The 21,800-nt window shown below is 44.2% G+C and overlaps 2 protein-coding genes across 2 annotated transcripts in view; one reads left to right on the top strand and one right to left on the bottom strand.

Annotated features, from left to right (window-relative positions):
* Positions 1–10,796, bottom strand: part of RBM20 (RNA binding motif protein 20) — a 216,730-nt gene extending 205,934 nt beyond the window's left edge. Inside the window, exon 1 of the mRNA XM_049697037.1 lies at positions 10,501–10,796. Within this exon, the coding sequence (XP_049552994.1) occupies positions 10,501–10,667 (167 nt within the window). The 5' untranslated portion in view covers positions 10,668–10,796. The remainder of the gene's footprint in view (positions 1–10,500) is intronic.
* On the top strand, positions 10,666–21,070 carry LOC125960994 (translation initiation factor IF-2-like). The gene is made up of 3 exons (XM_049696891.1): positions 10,666–12,095; positions 18,159–18,252; positions 20,715–21,070. The coding sequence occupies exon 1, from the start codon at positions 10,666–10,668 to the stop codon at positions 11,338–11,340; it is 675 nt and encodes a 224-aa protein (XP_049552848.1). The 3' UTR covers positions 11,341–12,095; positions 18,159–18,252; positions 20,715–21,070.
* The last annotated feature ends 730 nt before the right edge of the window (positions 21,071–21,800 follow it).

The raw sequence follows: 21,800 nt of genomic DNA, 5'->3' as shown, positions 1-21,800 counted from the left end.
GTTTGGAAGGATGGAACAGAGCATGAGATGCCCCAGAGAGACCCAGTCTACCCCCACGTGCAGAAATACCTTTGGGGGGAGATACGGGAGGAGATAACATACCCAAAGATGCTTTTCAAAATTCTCTTTCGGGGGCTGAGCAGACTAGAGCCGGCAGATAAAAGGTCAGTTTATGAATGTTCTCCATTTCTCTCTCTCCCATTTCCAGGCAGAAAAAAGGGCAAATAGCAGAAAACGCAACAGACGGAAATATGAGGATGCTTATCCCAGCCTGCCCATTACCTTGCTGTGTGACCTCAAACAATTCTCTTGACTTCTCCCATGCTCACTTGCCTTACCTAGAAAAACAGGAGGGCTGGGCTAAAGCAGCTTTCAGATGCCTCCCAGGTCTAAAATCTAAGATGCTAATGGCTCATTCAGTCTTAAAGACAATGTGCAATGCCAACGTGAAAAGTCTATTCCTATTTTTGTTTTTAATAATGCAGGTAGTGGGCTTCCCTGTTGGCACAGTGGTTAAGAATCCGCCTGCCAATGCACGGGACACGGGTTCGAGCCCGGGTCTGGGAAGATCCCACATGCCGCGGAGCAACTAAGCCCATGCGCCGCAACTACTGAGCCTGCGCTCTAGAGCCCACGAGCCACGACTATTGAAGCCCGCGTGCCTAAAGCCCGTGCTCCACAACAAGAGAAGCCACCGCAATGAGAAGCCCGCGCACCACAACGAAGGGTAGCCCCTGCTCACTGCAACTATAGAGAAAGCCCGCGTGCAGCAACGAAGACCCAACGCAGCCAAAAAATTAAGTTAATTAATTCATTAATTTTTTTAAAAAAACGGAAAAAAAAGACAAACCACTATAATTACGCCACCTAGAGTTAGCACCACTGTTACTGTCTTTATATTTATTCTTCAGATGCTTTTCCAGGCTTGCAGGCACTGGCACATGCTCATACACGTTTTTTAAAAAACATGAGATCCCTGTTACACATGCTGCTTGTAATTTTTTTTAGTTAACAATATTATATGGTTTATATTCCATATTAATAAATATAGAATAATGGCACCATTCTAATGGCTGAATGGTACATGATATTATACATGCACATGATTTATTTTCTCAGTGAGAAACATCTGGGTGGTTTCTAATTTTCTGCTCTTCTAGACAATGCTGCAATAAATATCTTATGTTCATCCTCATTATGTAAAGTCTCTAAATCAAGATTTAATCACACAACCCCTCTCCCTTTTCATATAGAAAGTAAAAAAATCTCTTTTCAAGTATCAAATAAAGGTTCTCCATAACTCCAGCCTATCAGCAACCCTGCCAGCCCAGGAGGACGTAGGGGCCCGAGGAGACCCGGTCTTTGAAGGCTCTGGAAACAATGTTTGGTCTCGTCAATTCAAGGAGGCCACACGGAAACCTGAGGCCCAGCATTTGGATAACCGTGATCTCTTTGCAAAGTGTTTTCTGGCCGTGAGCTCTGGGTGCAGCCCACGCTGTGGTTAACTGAACACACAGCATCGTTTACCGAGTCCTACTTGGGGCAGCTGGTAGCCTCTCAGAAACATCTGTCAGCCTATGCTTATGTTTTCTGCCTCTAAAAATAATGACATCACCAAACAGACTCCCACCTGCCTGTGTTTAATACAATCAAATTTAGACACGTGAAAATTACTGGATCTATCTCCGAATTGAGAACAGTACTCTTTTTGCAAACTCAACTATTCACTTTAAGATTCCAGAATAATTAACATTCCAAAATAATTGTTTTTATTTTTTAAAGTTTGTAATAATTAGAAAACAGTATGAAACGCCCTCCTTTTCACTGACATGAGTGGCTACTTTTCCGTCTTAAAATTATGTCACTGATCCAAATATACTTTGCAAGTGTTGGAGGAAGCTTTTAATTCTTTTTGTGGTTATTGTTGTTTCTGTGAGTGATCAATCTCACAAACATGTACCTACGCCCTTGATTAAAACATAACTCATTCTCCATCAGATGTCTAGGAGGCGAGGGGAGGCATTCTACAGGGATAATCACTCAGCAATATTCCTGGGGATTCACATAATTTTATTCTTGGAAGGAACTGACACCGATCATTTCCAATCCCTGGAGAAGCAGGATTAGGAAGGTTAATTGGCTTGTCCAGATCACCTACTCCCAATCCAGGGTTTCCTCTTCCTCTCTGACCCTCTTTGTCAGAAACCCAATAATTAATTTACAAAGACGCTCATTTTACACTTGACAACACTGGGAAGATCCTACCTATCATGCTATTCAATAATGAATTCAAAATAAAGCAAAAGAAGTAACTTCGTGAAACGAATACATCTTTAAAATATATATTACCTAGTCTACTCTTTCAGCATCATGACACTGGAGGTCAGGTTTAAGGGTGGGTCCAATAAGAACCAAAAACATATCTGGAAGACCGTCTATAGACAAGCTGCACAACTGAAAAGCATTTAAGATGTTCAGACAGCTGTGAATGGAGGTTTCTAGGTTCGGACCAGAGTGGAAGCGGCAACTGAGAACTGGTGGGTCATTACTGTGATGGAGAGAAAGCAGGTGCAAAGAAAGGGCAGTAGCAAATGGCCCTGGTGCATCCCTGAAGCAAATACCCACATAAAAGAAGGGAAAAGTGGCGTGAAAACTATCTTCATGAGGTGAAAACCACCCCCAAACACAGGCACGACCCCAGGCCTTTTGTTTCTGAACACATGGAAAGATTTATTTGGCAAACTGAGCTACAAGTTATTACCACATCCTCATACAACTTGCTTAACAGCTCCCTTTTTGCTCATAAAGTACATTCACATCAATATGTACCATCCCCCTGACGGAGCTGCTGTCAGCGAGTTGGAAAAGTTGCCTTGTAAACCATCAGGGGACTTATTTATCTTATAAAATCCAGCAGGAATTATAGGAAAGGGGAGGATGAATTAACTTGGCTGTAACTTCTGCCACTGTAAAGACTTTATCCTATTAGATGGACATACGCATTAAATCCAAAATACCCCAAACTTGCTGTCTTGTAAATGTCAAAGACTGAAACCTTAGTTGGGTGGAATTTAAACAGTGACCACAGTTGAGCCAGGCAAAATACCAGCCCACCGCCAATACCCCCTTGGTGGCGGCTGGAAACCAAATTCACATTCCTGATGGAAAAATGTGCCTTCTCAATTAAAGTCAGGATTTCCCAGTCTTCTCACTGGTGGGAACAAGAAATATGAGCTTCCATAACAACACACACATCACCAAGACCCAGCCAGGTTCATTAACCAGAAAGGGAATTGCCACATGCTCCTTTCTACAAGCGACTGAGTACGGTCTTTTGCCCCGATTCTGGAATAAGGACCACTTTACTTTCTGCAAAATTTTTCAACGCGCTATTCTAAACACAGCTACCATGTCACTCACAGCAGCTGTGGAGCTACAGCAACCTCCCCTGTCAAAATACACGAAATTGTATCAGCTAGACCATCCCAAGCAAAATAATTACTGTGGCAGGAAATAAAAAATCAGATTAAGTGGGATTTTTGTGGCACAGGAGACCCCTTCAAGCTTTTGCCTAACAGGGGGACCAAGGAGGATGAAGGGAGGGGGAGCCCTACCTCTAAATTTGTCTTTGGGGTTTTAACTCCACTATCTCAAGCTTCTTCCATTCTTGCTTTCCGAGTTTAGTTCAGTCTGTTTTGATTCTATCCCTTGGTTAGATCTCAGTTCCTAACATTTTGTAGACTCTTGTTTATCAAAGCCTTGAATTGAGCTATATTGGTTTGTTTACTTGAGGACTAGCTGTTGTGGGCAGGGAAGAAATATTAGTTTAGTTGGAGTCAAGAACCTACAGCCGGGACTTCCCTGGTGGCGCAGTGGTTGAGAATCTGCCTGCTAATGCAGGGGACACGGGTTCGAGCCCTGGTCTGGGAGGATCCCACATGCCGCAGAGCAACTAGGCCCGTGAGCCACAACTACTGAGCCTGCGCGTCTGGAGCCCGTGCTCCGCAACAAGAGAGGCCGCGACAGTGAGAGGCCCGCGCACCGTGATGAAGAGTGGCCCCCGCTTGCCACAACTAGAGAAAGCCCTCGCACAGAAACGAAGATGCAACACAGCAAAAATAAATAAATTAATTAATAAACTCCTACCCCCAACATCTTCTAAAAAATCCACATATCTTAAAATTCTTAATTCTAAATTCTAAAAAAAAAAAAAAAAAAAAAGAATCCGCCTGCCAATGCCAATGCAGGGGACACGGGTTCAAGCCCTGGTCCGGGAAGATCCCACATGCCACGGAGCAACTAAGCTCGTGCACCACAACTACTGAGCCTGTGCTCTAGAGCCTGCGAGCTACAACTACTGAGCCTGCATGCCAGAACTACTGAAGCCCGCGTGCCTAGAGCCCGTGCTCTGCAACAAAGAGAAGCCAACAGAATGAGAAGCCGGCGCAACGCATTGAAGGGTAGCCCCCGCTCGCCACAACTAGAGAAAGCCTGTGTGCAGCAACGAAAACCCAACACAGCCAAAAAAAAAAAAAAAAAAAAAGAACCTACAGCCGCAAGAAAAATAAATCAGAGAGAGAGAGAGAGAGAAACTGGATGATGGGGCATCATTTCACTGTGAGTCAATCCTGGTGGGGTTATTTATCCCCCCTGGTGACTTACATGCATAGGCAAAGAGATCTTAACAGATCAGAGTCCACATTCCAACGGACAGATATGGGCTTTTTAAATTATTAATTTGATAAACTGCTAAACCGGTAACAAAAGAATAAGTGGATAGAAGAATAAAATGGGTAACAAAATTTGACTTCTTTTTTTCTCCTGCAGCAATGGCATTAGAACTGCTCTTCGTACACCACAGGTATAGTCATTTACTGTGACTAATGGGAATAATGTACTACATTTCATAATACTGATCTCTTTGGCAATTTGAGAAAAACTCATAACTGGATGGCTACACTTACTATCTAAAAATACTTATCACAACAAACCCTCAAGCAAAATTTCTTAAAAAAAAGACAAAAACCCTTAATAGGCTTTCTAATGAAGCAAAGAAACTTTTCAGAATGCTAAGAAAAGAACCCACCCTCTCTCCTTCCCTGTTTTGGGTAAACGCTTAATCTTCTCAGATGTTTTCTCCTGCTGAATGCTTGTCTTAGTGCAGTTTAAGATGGTGTTTAAAATTTTCAAAATTCCTTCTAAAATGTATCCCTGTTTCCCCTAAAAACGGACTCAAACTAATGTTAGAAAGTGGCACTGATGTTAGAAATTCCATCCTTCTTCCAGAAAAGGACCAACTATGAGTTGAGATAATGTCCCTTTTTGGCAAATTCTTATTTCCTCTCCGATTCTGGATGTAATTGTCAGCATGCCCATCACAGTGGGTGGACATCACATACAACTTGCCTGTGTATCACTCTCTAAGAGTTACATGGAGATCCTTCCAAATGCAAAATGTCTGTAGAATTATCTGCGATCAGAGTGACTACTTGTAACATTTTCGAGACTGAATTAAGGAGCACTTTGCTCTGAAAACACAGTTGGCCAGTGTCCTAACGCGATGCAGAAGACTATAAACTTCAGCAATCAAAGCTGGATTTATATCTTCATAAGTCACAAACACATGCAGGTGATGCTAACTATCAAATGCTAAACCAAAACTTTTTCTATTTTCATAATTGATTTTTATTCATTTCATACCAAAATAATCTGTAAAGGAAAAAATAAGTCATCTATATGCAAATTAAATATGCAACCTGATATCAAGCATTAGCCAAGAGTATTTCACGGCAAATCAAATAATTTAGGAAAATCACCTGTGTGCTCACCTCATAGATGTGTGTGCTTGTTTGGTTTTCACCATGATTAGTACCACACTTTCTAACTGCATCCGACAAATGAATTCAACACAGCACACAGAACTAATGGCTGTGTTTTCATTCTGAAGAGAGTTTTAGAACTTACAACCTAAAATTGTAATTTCTAATGTTCATCATAGTTAATAAATAACTTGTTATAAACCAAGAATTAGGTTTGATTAAAATTAAAATATAAAATACTTTTGGAAATAAAATATTGTGAATATTTGAGGAGATAAATCCGTGTAAAATGTTCACCAACAACAGCAATGTCTTACTTCTGCTTATATGAAGATTTTTTTTAAGCTTTCAAGTTATTCTGATTTCCTAAACTCATCCCAAATCTCTTCTTAAGGTGTTATTTATATTAGTTGTTGCCCAAATGGTTTACATAATGCTTCACATTTTATCCAATAATGTCTCCACATTGGCCATCTTAGAGAATGCACGTTTAAAACAAATATCTTACAAGATATTAGTTATATGTGTCTAACATGGCTGATAATCTTCATAGGTAATGCGAATATTGGCCCGGATTCAGAGGTTAACAAGAGCAGAGAGGTCATGGACCATGCTTGACTGAAGCTAAAAATGCAACAATGAGAAAACTAAATATACCTGAACAGGCCAAAGGAACTCCACAGTAGTTAACTTTTGGCACGATCTTCGTCAATACTGAGACTGGGTTCCATAAGACAAACACCAAAGTCAGTCACATTATTCACTGTCACACCTCATTCTCTTAAGACCAAACATAACATAGGTGAATAGGATTCTGTTTTTATTATGATCATGACTATTATGATCATGACTTTACCCAAAATGAAAACCGTGATTAATGAAGATCAGTAAATAGAGACATTAAGAAGTGAAAAAGGGACTTCCCTGGTGGCGCAGTGGTTAAGAATCCTCCTGCCGATGCAGGGGACACGGGTTCGAGCCCTGGTCTGGGAAGATCCCACATGCCGCGGAGCAACTGAGCCCGTGAGCCACAACTATTGAGCCTGCGCTCTAGAGCCCGCAAGCCACAACTACTGAAGCCCACATGCCACAACTACTGAAGCCCACCCGCCTAGAGACTGTGCTCTGCAACAGGAGAAGCCACTGCAATAAGAAGCCTGCGCACCACAAGAAAGGGTAGCCCCTGCTCGCCACAACTAGAGAAAGCCCACGCGTAGCAATGAAGACCCAACGCAGCCATAAATAAATAAATAAATTTATTTTTAAAAAAAGTGAAAAAATTCTTGTAATCCTTAAATGCTATGTAACATGAAGAATATTGATATCTTCATCATTTTGAAAGCGATCAAAACTTCTCCTCTTGGGCTTCCCTGGTGGCACAGTGGTTAAGAATTGCCTGCCAGGGCTTCCCTGGTGGCGCAGTGGTTTAAGAATCCGCCTGCCAATGCAGGGGACACGGGCTCGAGCCTTGGTCTGGGAAGATCCCACATGCCATGGAGCAACTAAGCCCATGTGCCACAACTACTGAGCCTGTTCTCTAGAGCATGCAGGCCACAACTACTGAGCCCACGTGCCTAGAGCCCTGCTCCTCAATAAGAGAAGCCACTGCAATAAGAAGCCCACGCAGTGCAACGAAGAGTAGCCCCTGCTCGACGCAACTAAAGAAAGCCCGCCTGCAGCAATGAAAACCTAATGCAGCCAAAAATAAATAAATTAATTAAAAAAAAAAAAAAGAATTGGCTGCCAATGCAGGGGACACAGGTGTGAGCACTGGTCCAGGAAGATCCCACATGCCACAGAGCAACTAAGTCTGTGCACCACAACTACTGAGCCTGCTCTCTAGAGCCCATGAGCCACAACTACTGAAGCCTGTGGGCCTAGAGCCCGTGCTCCACAACAAGAGAAGCCCCCAGTAACGAAGGGTAGCCCCCAGTCGCCACAACTAGAGAAAGCCATGCGCAGCAACAAAGACCCAATGCAGTCAAAAATAATAAATAAATTAATTAATTTAAAAAACACAAAACTTCTCCTCTTATGAATTACATTATAACCTTACTCAAATAACTAGAAAAAGTGCAGGTTCCCCAATACAATGTATTTAACATGCCATCCACTAGAGGAGAATTTCACCCAAAGCTCTAGCTCACACAATTCTCAAATCAAGAGGAGGACACCTCATTTTGCAGCTGAGGGCAATCTCCCGGCTACATTTTCTCAAAGATGGCTGATACAAACAGTACCTCATAACTACATAAAAATGGTTGCTCTGACTAAATTATGCAGTTTCAAAATAACCTGCTCAAGTTTCAGCCCATTAAAGATGGACCTGCAAGGCGTTTGCCATGTTATGTCTGCTTCCCATGGAATTTCAGTGGATACTGAGGGGAGTGCAAACCCCAAATCATCCTTATAAATAAAGACTTTGAAACATAAGCGCAAGGACATGGGGAGGGGGAAGGGTAAACTGGTACAAAGTGAGAGAGTGGCACTGACATATATACACTACCAAATGTAAAATAGATAGCTAGTAAGAAACAGCCGCATAGCACAGGGAGATCAGCACAGTGCTTTGTGACCACCTAAAAGGGTGGGATAGGGAGGGTGGGAGGGAGACACAAGAGGGGGGGATATGGGGATACAAGTATATGTATAGCTGATTCACTTTGTTATACAGCAGAAACTAACACAACAATGTAAAGCAATTATACTGCAATAAAGATGTATAAAAAAAAGAAATAAACATAAGTGCACAAACATCAAATCCCATGAGCACATTCACCAGCCTTGGACCTGGTGCCTGAACACTGATCTGTCACCAATGCAAAACAAGCCAGGCACCTCTTTGAGGTCTCTCTATCCTGGACTGCTAGCCGAAGGGGCCATCTTTGAAGAGCTCAGGCTTATCTACTAAAGTAAAATATTCCAGGGGTGGAATTTTCAAAATGGGGGTGAATTTACAGGGTCAATTACTTATTACATGAGGTAACTGAAATACACTTGAAATGATCCATCTCCCACAAAAACAGCCTTTATTTTCAACCTGGCAACATTTCAAAATCAGTCACCGCTCTACAAAGATTTTTCTATGAACATAAAATTCTTAGTTTTTTCCTAATTAAAAGTAAATGATAGGAAAATGCAGGGTGACTACAATACCAAAGCAAACTCAATGTGCACCCTAGCTTCAAGCCACAAGACACTGGCCAGTAAGAAGCACATGAGATGTTTCCCAGTTAATAATCAGTCAATTAGATTTCTTTTTCTCTTTCACTAAATAAACCTCAGGTTTTAAACATTTTTTTCTCTGTTAGTTTATATTTATGTTAAGGACTAAAGAGAAATTTTAAGCAATGATGTACTTAAACTGTCCATCATATTTAGTAAATCTTAGCTGAAATTTGCAAAACAAAGGGAATAGAATAATATAAAATATTTTCAGTTTCAAATAGTTAGCTACTTGTTAGTAGTTGAAAGTTATATAAAATCAAACTAAAGCAAAAAGTTGTCATAAATGGAGCTTTTAATATTCTACCAGTCAAAAACAAGGGAACCATTTTGTTCTGAAATACGATACCAGCGTTCTTTGATGTCAAACTTAAATTTTCACTATTCTATTACATAAGTCAGTCTTAAAAACAATATTTACTTCCATTTATGCTCCATCACTGGTTATTTCTCTTATTACATTTTAATAAGTTTATGTAACTCAAAGCAGTGCCGAAAAACTCCTGCTCGGTTCCATAGGATTGATTTTGCTGTGCTTGTGTGTATTTCTTTAATTTTCTCCAGTTTCGCCCGCTCATCATTCAGACTTTCCAACACTAACTACACTAGTTTTGAGGACTTCATTACAAGCTGAGGGAAACTTTTCGGAGAATAAAGATCCTTCAAACAAACCAACATTCTAGGCCTTAAACTGTCAAACAAAATTTCGAAAGAATGAACGAAGCCTCACCGTTTTACTTTTATGTCTCCCAAATGGGCTGAAAGAGCTTCTCAGAGCCTACTGACCACCCCCAATCTACTCGACGCATTGGGACAGCCGGCCCGGAAAACTCGCGACCCAAGTCGCACAGTTTCCCCCTAATCACAAGATGGTAACCTTAATGGAAAACGGTTCCGCGGCTAGAAACTCTTCGCAAGGGCCTTCTTGGAAAGTGTAAACACTTCTTGCAGGACAAAGCAAAAATACGTTGTCTACAAACCCTCACCACCCTTTTCACCCAATATCACTGTTTGACTTCATGGGCACCATTAAGGGTGGTTTCTTCGCGCGGCGTTTTACTTACACGCCCTCCAGCACGCGCGCGCACACACGCACGGCTCTCCATACGTTCCAGCGGCCTCTTGGGACTAGAAAGATGAAATATAGTCCCTGGGCCATTTCCCCCCAGTTTGAGTTAATTTAGTTCAAAATACCCGGTAACGTCCCCGAAGAGAAGAGACAGGGGATGAGGAAGAACAAAATTATTTTCCCCAAATAGCTTGGCTTCCCTCTCCCCAAACTCACAAAAGGCCAGAATGACACCGACTCTGCCGAGAGGACGGGCAAGAAAACTTCAAACGCAAGGCGGCCGAGAGAAGTTTAGCGGGAACGGGAGAGAGGAAGCCACAAAAGGGGGCGCCCGGGGCTTGTCCCCCAAGCGCACCCGGGGCCCCGCTCCCCCTTTCCTCCTCTTACTTTTGGATGATCTGGGTTAGGCCGGCTTGGGGCGGAGGCGGTGGCGGCGGCTGCATCCCTCTCGGGCCTGGGGGCGCTGGGGGCGCCGGGGGCGCCGGGGCACCGGGCACGCTGCGGGCATCTCTGTCCGGTTGCTCGGGGCCGCTGGGCTCGGCGTCCTGGCTCATGGCTGCGGCCAGCACCTTGCGAAACAAGACCGGCCCGGGCTCGCGGCGGGAGAGCGCGAGCGAGGGGCGACCCCGGGGCGCGGGCGCTCACTGGCCGGGGTCCCCGTGCCCAGTCCCCTTGTCCTTCCCGGTGGCGCGGGGAGGAGACGCGAGGGGCGGGGAGGAGGCCGTCCCGGCTGCCCCACCTCCTCCTCCTCCTCCCGCTGGTCCCGCTCGCCCGGCCGGGCCAAACAGAGGTAGGGGCCAGGGGGCGTCTCCCAGCCAGCAGGAGCCCCTGGGCGCCCGGGTGGTCGGGGGAGCTCTGCCCGCCGCCCGCCGCCGCGCGCCCTCTGGGTCCCCGGTCCGGCGCCCCGCAGCTCAGTGCAACCGCGTGAGGCGGCGAGACGCACGCCAGTCCGCCGCCGGACGCCGAGTTCTCGCCTCTCCCGCTAGCGGGGCGGCCTCCGGGCTATCCCCCGGGACCGCGCGCGCGGCTTCGCGCGCTCCTGCCAAGCGGGGCGGACCGAGCGCGCCCCGGGCGTCTGCGCTCTTCGCCAGCGCAAAGTGCGCGGGGCTTGGCACCTTCCCGCGACTGGAGCCGGGCCAGCGCCACTGGTGGCTGAGGGGCCCGACCCCGCGGGGGAAAAGCCCGGAATTCCCGCAGGTCGGTGGGACTGGTAACCCCAGGTCTTAGATGACCGGACCCGAGGGCTCTCCAAACTGGCCATTCCAGCTGCTGATTTCAGGGGTCCCCAGAAGTAGCCGGCGAGGCCGCCGTGATTTCTCTTCATTTATTTACTCACTTCTCTAAAGGACCTGCCACGATCCCGCGAGCGCAAAGACAAAACCACGTATATGTTTTATTCTTGTTATTTATTGCCCAGATCTCAGTAGGAATGTAAAGAATGAAAAGGAGTTCGGTGACATCGCACCCCCAAGTTCACCGCTTCTGAAGCTCTGTTGGTTGCTGGGGAGCCAGTGTGCGCCACTTCACCTGCACACACCAGTTCACAGTTGTGGACACAGGCATCCTGCGCGGAGGAGTCACCCCGCAAAGTGCAATGTGATGTCCTGGAGCACGGGTAGAGGTCTGGGGAGTCACCTGGTGCCGCAGAAACATCTAGAAGCTGGGCAAAGACCTCGGAGAGTGGTTACTCTGGAGATCCTTACCCTCCGTCGAGCACACGGCTTTTTAAATCCTGACACGGGCAGCACCGAAAAGCGTCCCTTGGGTGCGTTGGAAGCCAGAGCGCGCGTCAGGGTGCCCCACGGCCTGGAAAGAAGTTTGCTGAAGGTCTCAAGCCAACCCATCCTCCTCCCGCAGCCACGTGAAGGAAAATTCTGGAGATGGGTTCTCCGGGACCGGCAACTAATTGAATTCCCTGAAAGATGCTTTCTTCTCTCCCTAGACTGTGAGTTTCTGTCAACTTCCCTGCCAGTTTCAGGAAGGTAAGCCTCCCTTGATTGCTGTCATCCTACTTATATCTTTCCCGCTCCCTCCCTCTCTCTCTCCTATACATAAAATGCCCTGTCCACTCTCACCTTTCTTCTGTCTCTCTCTCTCCCTCCTTCACCTACAGATAAAATGGTACATCAGTTCCTTGTATTCATAAAAGTAATCACAATTCGCAAAATTGAATCTCACCAGAAAACCCAGGTAAAGAGGTACTGATTGTTTATTCATTTCACAAATGAGGCAAGTCAGGGTGATTTTTCCAACTATATATGGCTAGTAAGAGGCCATCCCAAAGAGTCTTCTCGGGCTCTGGGAGTGGTTAGTTCATCATCTTTAGTTTCTATCACTGAAGTCCTGACTATGGTTTCCATAAAACTCCACCTTCCACTGCTCCCCTACCTCCTTGGTTGAGGGAAATTATCTGAAATTAACATTGCAACTGTCCCAGAAACTAAAACTTTCCATATGCTTACATTAAAATATCACTCTGAGAATCCCCCAAAACCTTTGTGAAAAAAGCTTTGTAGTCAAAAAAAGACAGATCAGCAGTTTTTACCAGAGAGGTTGAGTGACTCAGTCTCTGAGTGTCAGTTACCAAATATGTAAACTGGCAGGGATGAGACCCGGACTTGCACAGTCACTGTTAGGATTAGAGATAATGTATCTTGCACATTTGGTGCAAGAGATATTCAGTCTGGCAGGTATCACAAACATGATTCCTTATATTCCAAACTTGTAGCCAAATAGAACAACAGACGTCAAACTCCAGGAAGCTGAATGCCTGGAAGTCACAATATTAATATAACTTAATCCATTCTCATAACATTTTTACTGGCACAAAAAAACAAAGGAAGAAAGGAAGGAAAGAAGGGAGGGAGGGAGAAAATAAAGAAGGGAGGGAGAGAGGAAAGGAAATTCGTATTATACAAATGTACCTCTCTACATCTCAAAAATGATGTATTAGTTTTGTGACAAAATAATAACAGTGGGTAAATCTTGGGTATTCATTAGACTTTTCTTTCATCCTTTCTGTAAGTTGAAATTTTCAAAACAAAAAAGGAAAAAAAAAATAATTCACAAGGTGTTTTTAAGAAGCCCCATTTCCATGAGTATAGCTTAATGTTTGCAGTTTATGTAAGAACTGAAATTTGAATTGAAGCAGATGTGAAGGGTGAGGGAAACACTGCAGCAAAAACCTAAAGCTAGTTCCTGTCTTATCTCAGATCCCCCAAAATGTTGTCCAGGATAATAATGAACAAGACTTTCCATTTTGCAAGTCAAACATTAAGTGTATTAAGCAATTCCAATGAAAACTATTTATTAACTTAATGTCGTTTCACTCCTTTCCAGGAAAAATGAGAAAGACCCCTGGCTGGGGTTGCAGCCATGTAAGAATCTTTAGCAGTCTTGCTTTTGTGGGTCTGTCCTGTGTCATCACCACCCCCATCACACTAGGATGTGCTTTACAGTTACTGAAGTGAGGGAAAGGCTGGGGAGGGTGTGTGTGTGGTCACCCAACTTGACAAATGGGGAGGGGAGGGCTGGTAACATCTCTGTTCCACTCTGCAGAAGCATTCTGTCCCTGCTGACATACCAGTAAACAGTGATCAGGAAGTGAGGCTTTTGCTGTCTATGAATATATTGAACATTTCACAGGAGTCAGCTGCTAAGTGCTTTCATAGATTATTATTTACTTCATACTCCCAATAATCTCATGACGTAGCTACTGTTGTTACCTTGTTTTAGAATTGAGGAAGCTGAGGCTAGAGGGCTATAAGAACTTGCCCCAGGTCACCTGGCTTTTAAGAGGCAGAAGCAGGACTGCAGTTAGGTCAGTCTGACCCCAAACCTCTCCCACTGCCTCAGTGGCACACCTAGACCTAAGATGCCACCTGTCTTCTTTTGCTGTGATGCTGCCTACATCTTCCAGTGAATGTAAAATGCCCCCTGCATTGTGATTCGACTCTGCCACTCATATTTATCCGAATCAGTAAATTAATAGGCAGGATCCAAATTGACGCCTTATAAACAAGAAAATTTAAAGAAATTAAGCAGCCTAGCAGTGGGTAGTAGAAAGAAGCAGGAAATCGAAACTAGGTCTCTGTCACTCTCAAACTTGCCAGGGACTCTGGTTTGTTTTGTAACATTAATAAATGTTTACTGGGTTCCAGACAGTGGTTCTAGGAGCTTTCTTATGCCTTATTTCATTTAATATCACCAGTTTGCAGACATAGAAGCTTGATGAACCTGTCCGAGGTCACAGGGATAATAAATAGTGGAGCTGAAGTTCAGACCCTGGTCTGACTCCCTGCAACTCCCTGCCCTCTGTTCAAGGTGATGTGAGCATTCATCTCTGCGGATGGAATCATTTAATCTGTACTGCTATTCCATATATGTATATTACTACTATTTTTTAATGACAATTTACTTAGTAGATTATAAAGTTTGATAATACTCAGAACTGGTGAAAATGCAGGACACAAACATTCTCATATACTGTGGGTGAAATTATCAGTTGCTGCAACCTCTTTGGAAGTGAGTTGGCACTGTCTATTACAGTTACAACAAAGGAAACTGATTCAGTAGTTACCCTTTTAGGAATTTATCCTATAGGTTTATTTGTAGCAACAACTAAAGTTCCATGTTCAAGGAAGTTTATTGTGGCATTGTTCATAATAGCAAACCAGAGACAACCAGAATGCTAAGCAAAGGGACTGGTTACATAAAGGACGGTCCCTACATGGAAGGGATTACAATGTAGCTCTCAAAAAGAAGGGGGCAGGTCTGTATGCACTGCTAAGAAGTTGCCAAGACCTGTTACTAAGGAGAAAATACAAGTTCCTCAGCAGTACTGCAGTATGATTAAATTTGTATAAAACCAAAGAATATAAAACATTCCAGGAAAATTATACAAGTAATTAATTATTAACAGTAATTACCTCTGGAAATTGGGATGGGGCAGGAACCTTTTTCTTTTATGACCTTTTATATCGTTTTTATTTGAAATAAAATTTAATCGAAGTACAATATATATACTGTTTGAAATTTTTTTACTATAAACGTGGTTTTTTTAATTAACTAACAACAAAACCTTTCTTTCTTCAACTAATAATTCTTAATAGCACTTAGCACATGAATAGGATTTTATTTTTTTAAGGTAAAACTTCGTCTGGAAGAATGAAGGAGAAACACACTGGACAATGTATTTTCCAGAGTAGCCTTTTGTTATTCTAACAACCCAAGTACAGACAATTGAATAATTAACTCATTAAGTTGCCATCAGTCATCTTGATACAGTTACAACCTACTAGTTTGATAATTGTGGATAAATATTAAGCAAACTATCAACATTAGCCATAACGTATTAACTGTTATCTGGGTATTAATAACAACAGTTATCATTTCTTGAGTATTACTCTATGCCAGACTGTCTTGAGCACATAATATTTCTCATTTAATCCTCACAATTACCTTATTAGGTGGCTGTGTTTATGCCCATTTTAAGGATAGGAAAACTAAGGCTCAAAGAAGTTAAGCCACTCAACAGCTACTAAGTGGAGGAAGTACAACTCTAACCCCAGTCTCTATTCCCCCTAGGACAGAGCTTTTAACTGCTCCGCATAGTGGCATGATGTTTCTTGGTCTAATGGGGCTTCTGAGACCAGACATTTCCTCTGCTTAATGCTGGCTGGTTTGACACTCTCTGCTGTCTCCAGTACCTCATCCTTTATTTTCCTCTCTCTCCACAAGACCTGGCTTCTCTTTTCTATCCCCCTGAGGTGAGCTTTACCTGTTTGCTGGCTTCTCTCTCAGAGCTACACCCTAATCTTTTACTTAAACTCCATGGAATCCCCGCAGATGTCTCAAAACAATCATAAAATAAAATCCTGTGCTAGCTTCACAAAGGATTGCCTCTCTGAAAACGCAGGAGAGGCAGTGGCTGAAGGATGCTGTTTAAAAATAATATGGTTACTCATGGATCTGGATGCACGTTTGAATTTGAAGGAGACAGTCAGGGAACTTTAGCTGAGCAAAAGTGAGGACATGACCCAAGAGGTTCTTTTCTGCCTAACAACTCACGGAGAGCATCCCTCATTGGCTGTAGGGACAGGCTTAGCCTCCATCTCTCTGGTGGTGGATTTATCAGCCAGGCCCCTTGCCCTGTGATGAGCCGCACAGGTATTGTACTATAATCAAAGTAACAGTTGGCTGGGAGTCAGAAAATCTGGGTTCTGGACCACTAGGTGTATCCAGTGTTCCTGAACAGAAAAGCAGTCATCCCAAACCAGGAGTGACATCAACATCTTTGCCTTCCCTAAAAGCATCACTGCCCCAAGCCTAGGTAGCTTGACCTCTGTCTTTCCACAGCTTGCTCAGTACCTGGCCATGAACCAACAGTGGATTGAGTTAGAATCCTAGGCGCTCAGAGCCGGGTAGGGCAGGGTTACCTGCATCTGGCTTCCAGGAAAAGAAGAATTTTGAGCTGTGCTTTGAAGGATCCAGAGAATGGCTTTATCTCTTTTGCTATTACCAAGAGAAAGCAAAGCAGCAGGGTACAATAAGGGGTGTTATAAAACAAGTTGCAGCTGAATTTTCTTGGAGGGGGGATGGGAAGTGATGGAGGTATGAAATGAATGTGGCAGAAATGTTAGCTGGTGGCTAGTTGCATGATTTAACTTCCATGGGGCCCCGCACCCCCTGTGGAGACCCAGCTTCTACACTGCAAGCTTAATCCCTGGGGAATGTCACTGTCATTCAGAAGCTGGTAGTGTGACTCGGGCCCCAGCCAAGCAAAACAGCACTTCTCAGAGGCAGGGGATTCCTTTATCCAGCCCCTCCCTCCAGGTGCCTCCTCCGTCTTCCCTTATCACCAGGGCTGTCTGTCTGTCAGGCCAGTTGGTCAGCAGGGAATAAACATCTCAGGCTGTTTGCCTACTGGCTCGGGGATCAGGTGACCATTATGGAAGGCAACACCGGAGGCCTTTGCATGCCAGTGTGATGCCAGGAACAGTGAGAACCTGTGATATGCTGACCTCACTGAGTGGGCACCCATGCAGCTGGCCTGGAGTGGGGAGACTGGTGCTACTCCCCGATGTGGCACCTATGGTCATCCCAGGGTCACCCGAAGCAGGATGCCCTGCCCAGCCACCTCTCAGCATAGACTCTGGAGTCAGAATAGCTGGATGAGAAACCCAGCCCCATGACCTGTTAGCTGCATGACTTTAGGCTACCTTACCTCTCTGAGCCTCAGTGTTCCCATCTGAAAAATGGGAAGAATAGTGCCCCCATCATAAGTGGGCCCTGATCCAATATGACTGGTGTCTTACAAAAAGAGGGCAATTGAGACACAGATTACACAGGGTGAATGCTGTGTGATGACAGAGGCAGAGACTGGCATGACACAGCTGCAAGGCTGGGAACACCAAAGACTGGCAGCCACCACCAGAAGCTAGGGAGAGGCAAGGAAGGATTTCCCCAGAGGCTCAGATGGCCCTGCTGACACCTGGATTTCTGACTTCTGGCCTCCAGAACTGTGAGAGGATACATTTCTTTTGTGGTAAAGCACCTAGTTTGTGGTGCTCTGTTACAACAGCCTGAGCAAAGTAACACAGGGAGGAAAGGGACTGGTGGAGAGGGAGGGGCTGAGGGATTTTGTTCCCTTGGTCTGACAGCCCAGTAAGCCAGGTGAAGGGACGCACAACCAGAGGGGACTCGGGGGCTCCCCACCTTATCCCCCAGTCCCTGAGGGCTTGACTCAACTCCAATCCCAGGGCCACCAGGGAAGGCAAGCTGTTTGTACCCTGTGAGAATAGGAAGTGGGGAGGAGCCAGGAAACAAGGATCCATGGTCCAAGAAGGAAGGACTCTGACATCCAGAAACCTTCACAGCCTCCCCCTGGTCCAGCCTCCAGGCTCAGCTCCTTTCACACTTGAGTCTGGCCAGGCTGGTCTAATCCTTTCCCTGGAAAACACCTTATGCGTTTTGCCCCCCTGCACCTCTTCTTCTGTGCCCTTCTCCCTCTGTGCCCTGCCTGACTGAGCCCATTTCCATCCCAGGAGCGCCTTCTAGCCCAGGAATGTCTCCCTTCTTGGAGAGCATATCGCACGGCTGGTCTGCACATCTCACTTGGCAATTAATCACGTACTCCCAGTAAGTGTGTATATTTTTTATTTGATAATGTGATCCTTCTTTACTGTTTTGTGGTTTAAGTTTTCATGTGTCATGCCTCGTTCTCCTGACTTTATCAGCAATGCCTGGGCTGCAGGGACTGGGCATGCCTCTCCGAGTAGCCCTTTCATCCTCAAACGTGGAGATTTGCCCACAATAGAATGTATATTTGTTTCTTTGATTCAGCACAAGAATGTTGGCTATGAAGACTTGGAAATCTGGAGCGGTTTTTAGTTCTGCCATTGGCTTGTTTGTAGCAGTATCATTAAGGGCATGGCCTTTAGAACCAGACAGACCTGGGCTTGAATCCTGACTCTGTCACTTTATAGCTGTGTGACCTTCGGTAGGTTACCTAACCTTTGCGTGCTTCAGTTTCCTCACCTCTAAAATGAGGTTCATAGGTTGTGAGTGTCATAGCGCCGTGTGTCTGGCACATAGTATGCCTTCAGAGTTCATCTGCGGATGAACAATATATGTAAGTGCTTGGCACCACACCTGCCAAAATTCCCTGGGAAGCAGACTCTGAGACAGAAATGGGCTACGGCAGGTTTGTTAGGGCCTGCTCATGGGATCCGTACATGTGGAAGAGAAGAGAAGGAAGCAGGATTGGGCAGAAAGAGAAGTCAGGCTATAAGAAAGTCTCATGGGAGACCTCAGCCAACCCCATGGAAATTCTGAGGCTGGGGTGATCCATCAGAAGAGGCAAACGGCTCTCAGCATTTCCACATCGACACTCCCCCTTGGTTCAAGTGAGTGTGCCTCTCCCTGTCATCTAACAAAATCCTTGTTGCACTTCTTTGGCTCTGATTGAGTCCTGTGCCTATTTGTGAACCAATCTGCAGCCAAAACATGTGATAATCTCACTGGCTGAGCCAGAGACTCATGCTCACCCCTGGTGCCAGATGCCACGTCCACTCCACCTGAAGCAGGCATGTTGGAGAGCCTGTGATTCCCCTAGTGGAAAATCTGAGGGTGCCAGGAATAGGTGGATGCTGGACTGTGAAAGCCTGACAAACATCTATGCTTTAACTGAAAAGGATGTTAGCATAGGAACAGCCTCTGGTAGGGCAGGTGTGTACTGAGAATGAAGGACATGATGATGTGTGATGCACCATGCATGGCAGGGTGTCTGACTCAGAGCAAGGTACTAAAAAATGTTTGCTGAAAAAAATTAAATAAATATTCCAAGTAAATGGGGAAAAAAAAGCATCCCCTGAGTGATCCCCAAGCTGAGTTTTCAATCTGAGCCCTAGAGAGGCTTCTGAGCTGTTGCATGTTCTGTGTCTGGATCTGGATGGTTTCATAGATGTATTCACTTTGTAGAAATTCAACAAGCTATACATTTATGATTTGTGTCTCTTTCTACACATATGTTATACTTTAGTGAAAATGTTCCTTAAAAAGTAAAAGAAAAAAAAGAAATCTCACATAGTCTAAGGCTACATAATAAGACTGCATTCTTTCTTCATATTCTAGTCTTTTCTTTCTGTCCATAATCTTTGACAAGTTACAACCACTCCATTCCTAGGTGTTCATTGCCTGAAGAACTATTTCATCCAGAATGATTTTTATGATAATTGAGTGTCTCTACAACCTTCACCCCAGACCTCCAACAACTAGAATTCAGATTTCTAAGGGTGTGTCATGAAGATGAAGATCATTACTAAAGCAACAGGTTTTTTGGTTTTTTTTCTTTTCTTGGCTGCACTGCGCGGCTAACAGCATCTCAGTTCCCTGACCAGGGATTGAACCTGGGCCATGGCAGGGAAAGCCTGGAATCCTAACCCCTAGGCCACCGGGGAACACCAAGCAACATTTTTTTAAATGTGTGTTTCATATTAAGCGTCAAGGATTCAGATAATTATCTAATATTTTTGTTGTTCCTGAACTAGTTAAAAATAAGTGGTAGACACGATGACAGTTCATTCCTAAATACCAAGTATTTCCAAAGAACAAGGATGTTCTCCTCTACAACCACAATATCATTAAGACACCCAAGAAATATAACGTTGATACAATAATATATAATTTTCATTTCATATGCAAATTTTCCCAGTCGTCTAAATAATGTCCTTTATATTTGCTTTTTTGTTTCAGTCTAAGATTCAACCAAATTTTTGCATTGTATTTGTTATTCTCTTTAGTCTGCTTTATCCTAGAACAGTTTCCACACCATTTTTTTTCCATCATTCATGACATTGACATTTTTAAAGAGTCCAGGTGAATTGATTTGTAGAGTTCATATTCTATATTCTGAATTTGTCTTATCATTTTCTCATTACTAGATTCAGCTTAAGATTTTTTAGCAAGACTACATATGTGATGTTGTATGTTTTCCATTCCTCACATGAGAGGCCCAATTTTTTCAGATTGTACCATTATTAGTGATACTAAGTGGTTTTGCTTGGTTAAAGCAGGTCTCATCTCTTTCCCTTTGTAATTAGAAATCATCTGGGCTTCCCTGGTGGTGCAGTGGTTGAGAGTCCGCCTGCCGACGCAGGGGACATGGGTTCGTGCCCCAGTCCGGGAGGATCCCACATGCCGCGGAGCAGCTGGGCCCGTGAGCCATGGCCGCTGAGCCTGCGCGTCCAGAGCCTGTGCTCCGCAACGGGAGAGGCCACAACAGTGAGAGACCCGTGTACCGCAAAAAAAAAAAAGAAAAAGAAATCATCTGTGCGCTGACACTTTGAGACTATGTAAGTGTCTTGGTCACCAGTAGTCATTCACCCAATGGTTTTAGCATCCATTAATGACCCTTGCCAGAAGCTGTTATAAATGAAGCCTTTTCTAATTGAATCAATCCTTCTATGCTTGTTAGTTGATTCTGTTTTCTTCTAGTACCTGTATGATTTTATTTTTTATGCTTAGACCTCTGATTCATTTGGAGTTTATTCTGGTGTACAGTGTAAGGCGTGGATCCAACTTTATCTGTCTCCAAATAGCCATCCAGTTGCTCCAACACCACTTATTAAAAGAACCAGCTTTTCCTCAGTGATTAGAGACAATATCTTTATCATATGCTAAATTCCCATGTGCACTAAGGTCTATTCCCGGACTTGCTATTTTATTCTAATAGTCTGTCTATTTATTTACCAGTTTTAATCATAGATCTTTTATAATATCATTTACTATTTGAGAAGCCTAGTCTCTTCTCACAACTCTTCTTTTGACGGTGTCTTTTTGTTGTTGTTTTGTTTTGTTTTTGACTGCATTGGGTCTTTGTTGCTGCACGTGGGCTTTCTCTAGTTGCAGCAAGCAGGGGCTTCTCTTCTTGTGGCGCATGGGCTCTAGGGCGCACAGGCTTCAGTAGTTGTGGCACACGGGCTCAGTAGTTGTGGCGCACAGGCTTAGTTGCTCCGCGGCATGTGGGATATTCCCTGACCAGGGCTCGAACCCGTGTCCCCTGCATTGGCAGGCAGATTCTTAACCACTGTGCCACCAGGGAAGTCCCTTTTGAGGGGTTTTATAGCTATTCTTGCATGTTTATTTTTCTACATGATTTCTGGAGTTGACTCCTCTAGAAAAGAATA

This window comes from Orcinus orca, chromosome 14, assembly GCF_937001465.1.
Source record: "Orcinus orca chromosome 14, mOrcOrc1.1, whole genome shotgun sequence".
NCBI classification, from domain to species: Eukaryota; Metazoa; Chordata; class Mammalia; order Artiodactyla; family Delphinidae; genus Orcinus; species Orcinus orca.
The sequence above is the reverse complement of the archived record's forward strand: the minus strand, read 5'-3'. Positions and strand labels throughout refer to the sequence as shown.

Excerpts from the sequence above, each read along its gene's own strand:
- LOC125960994 (XM_049696891.1), top strand. The coding sequence starts at position 10,666 with ATGGCTGCGGCCAGCACCTTGCGAAACAAGACCGGCCCGGGCTCGCGG.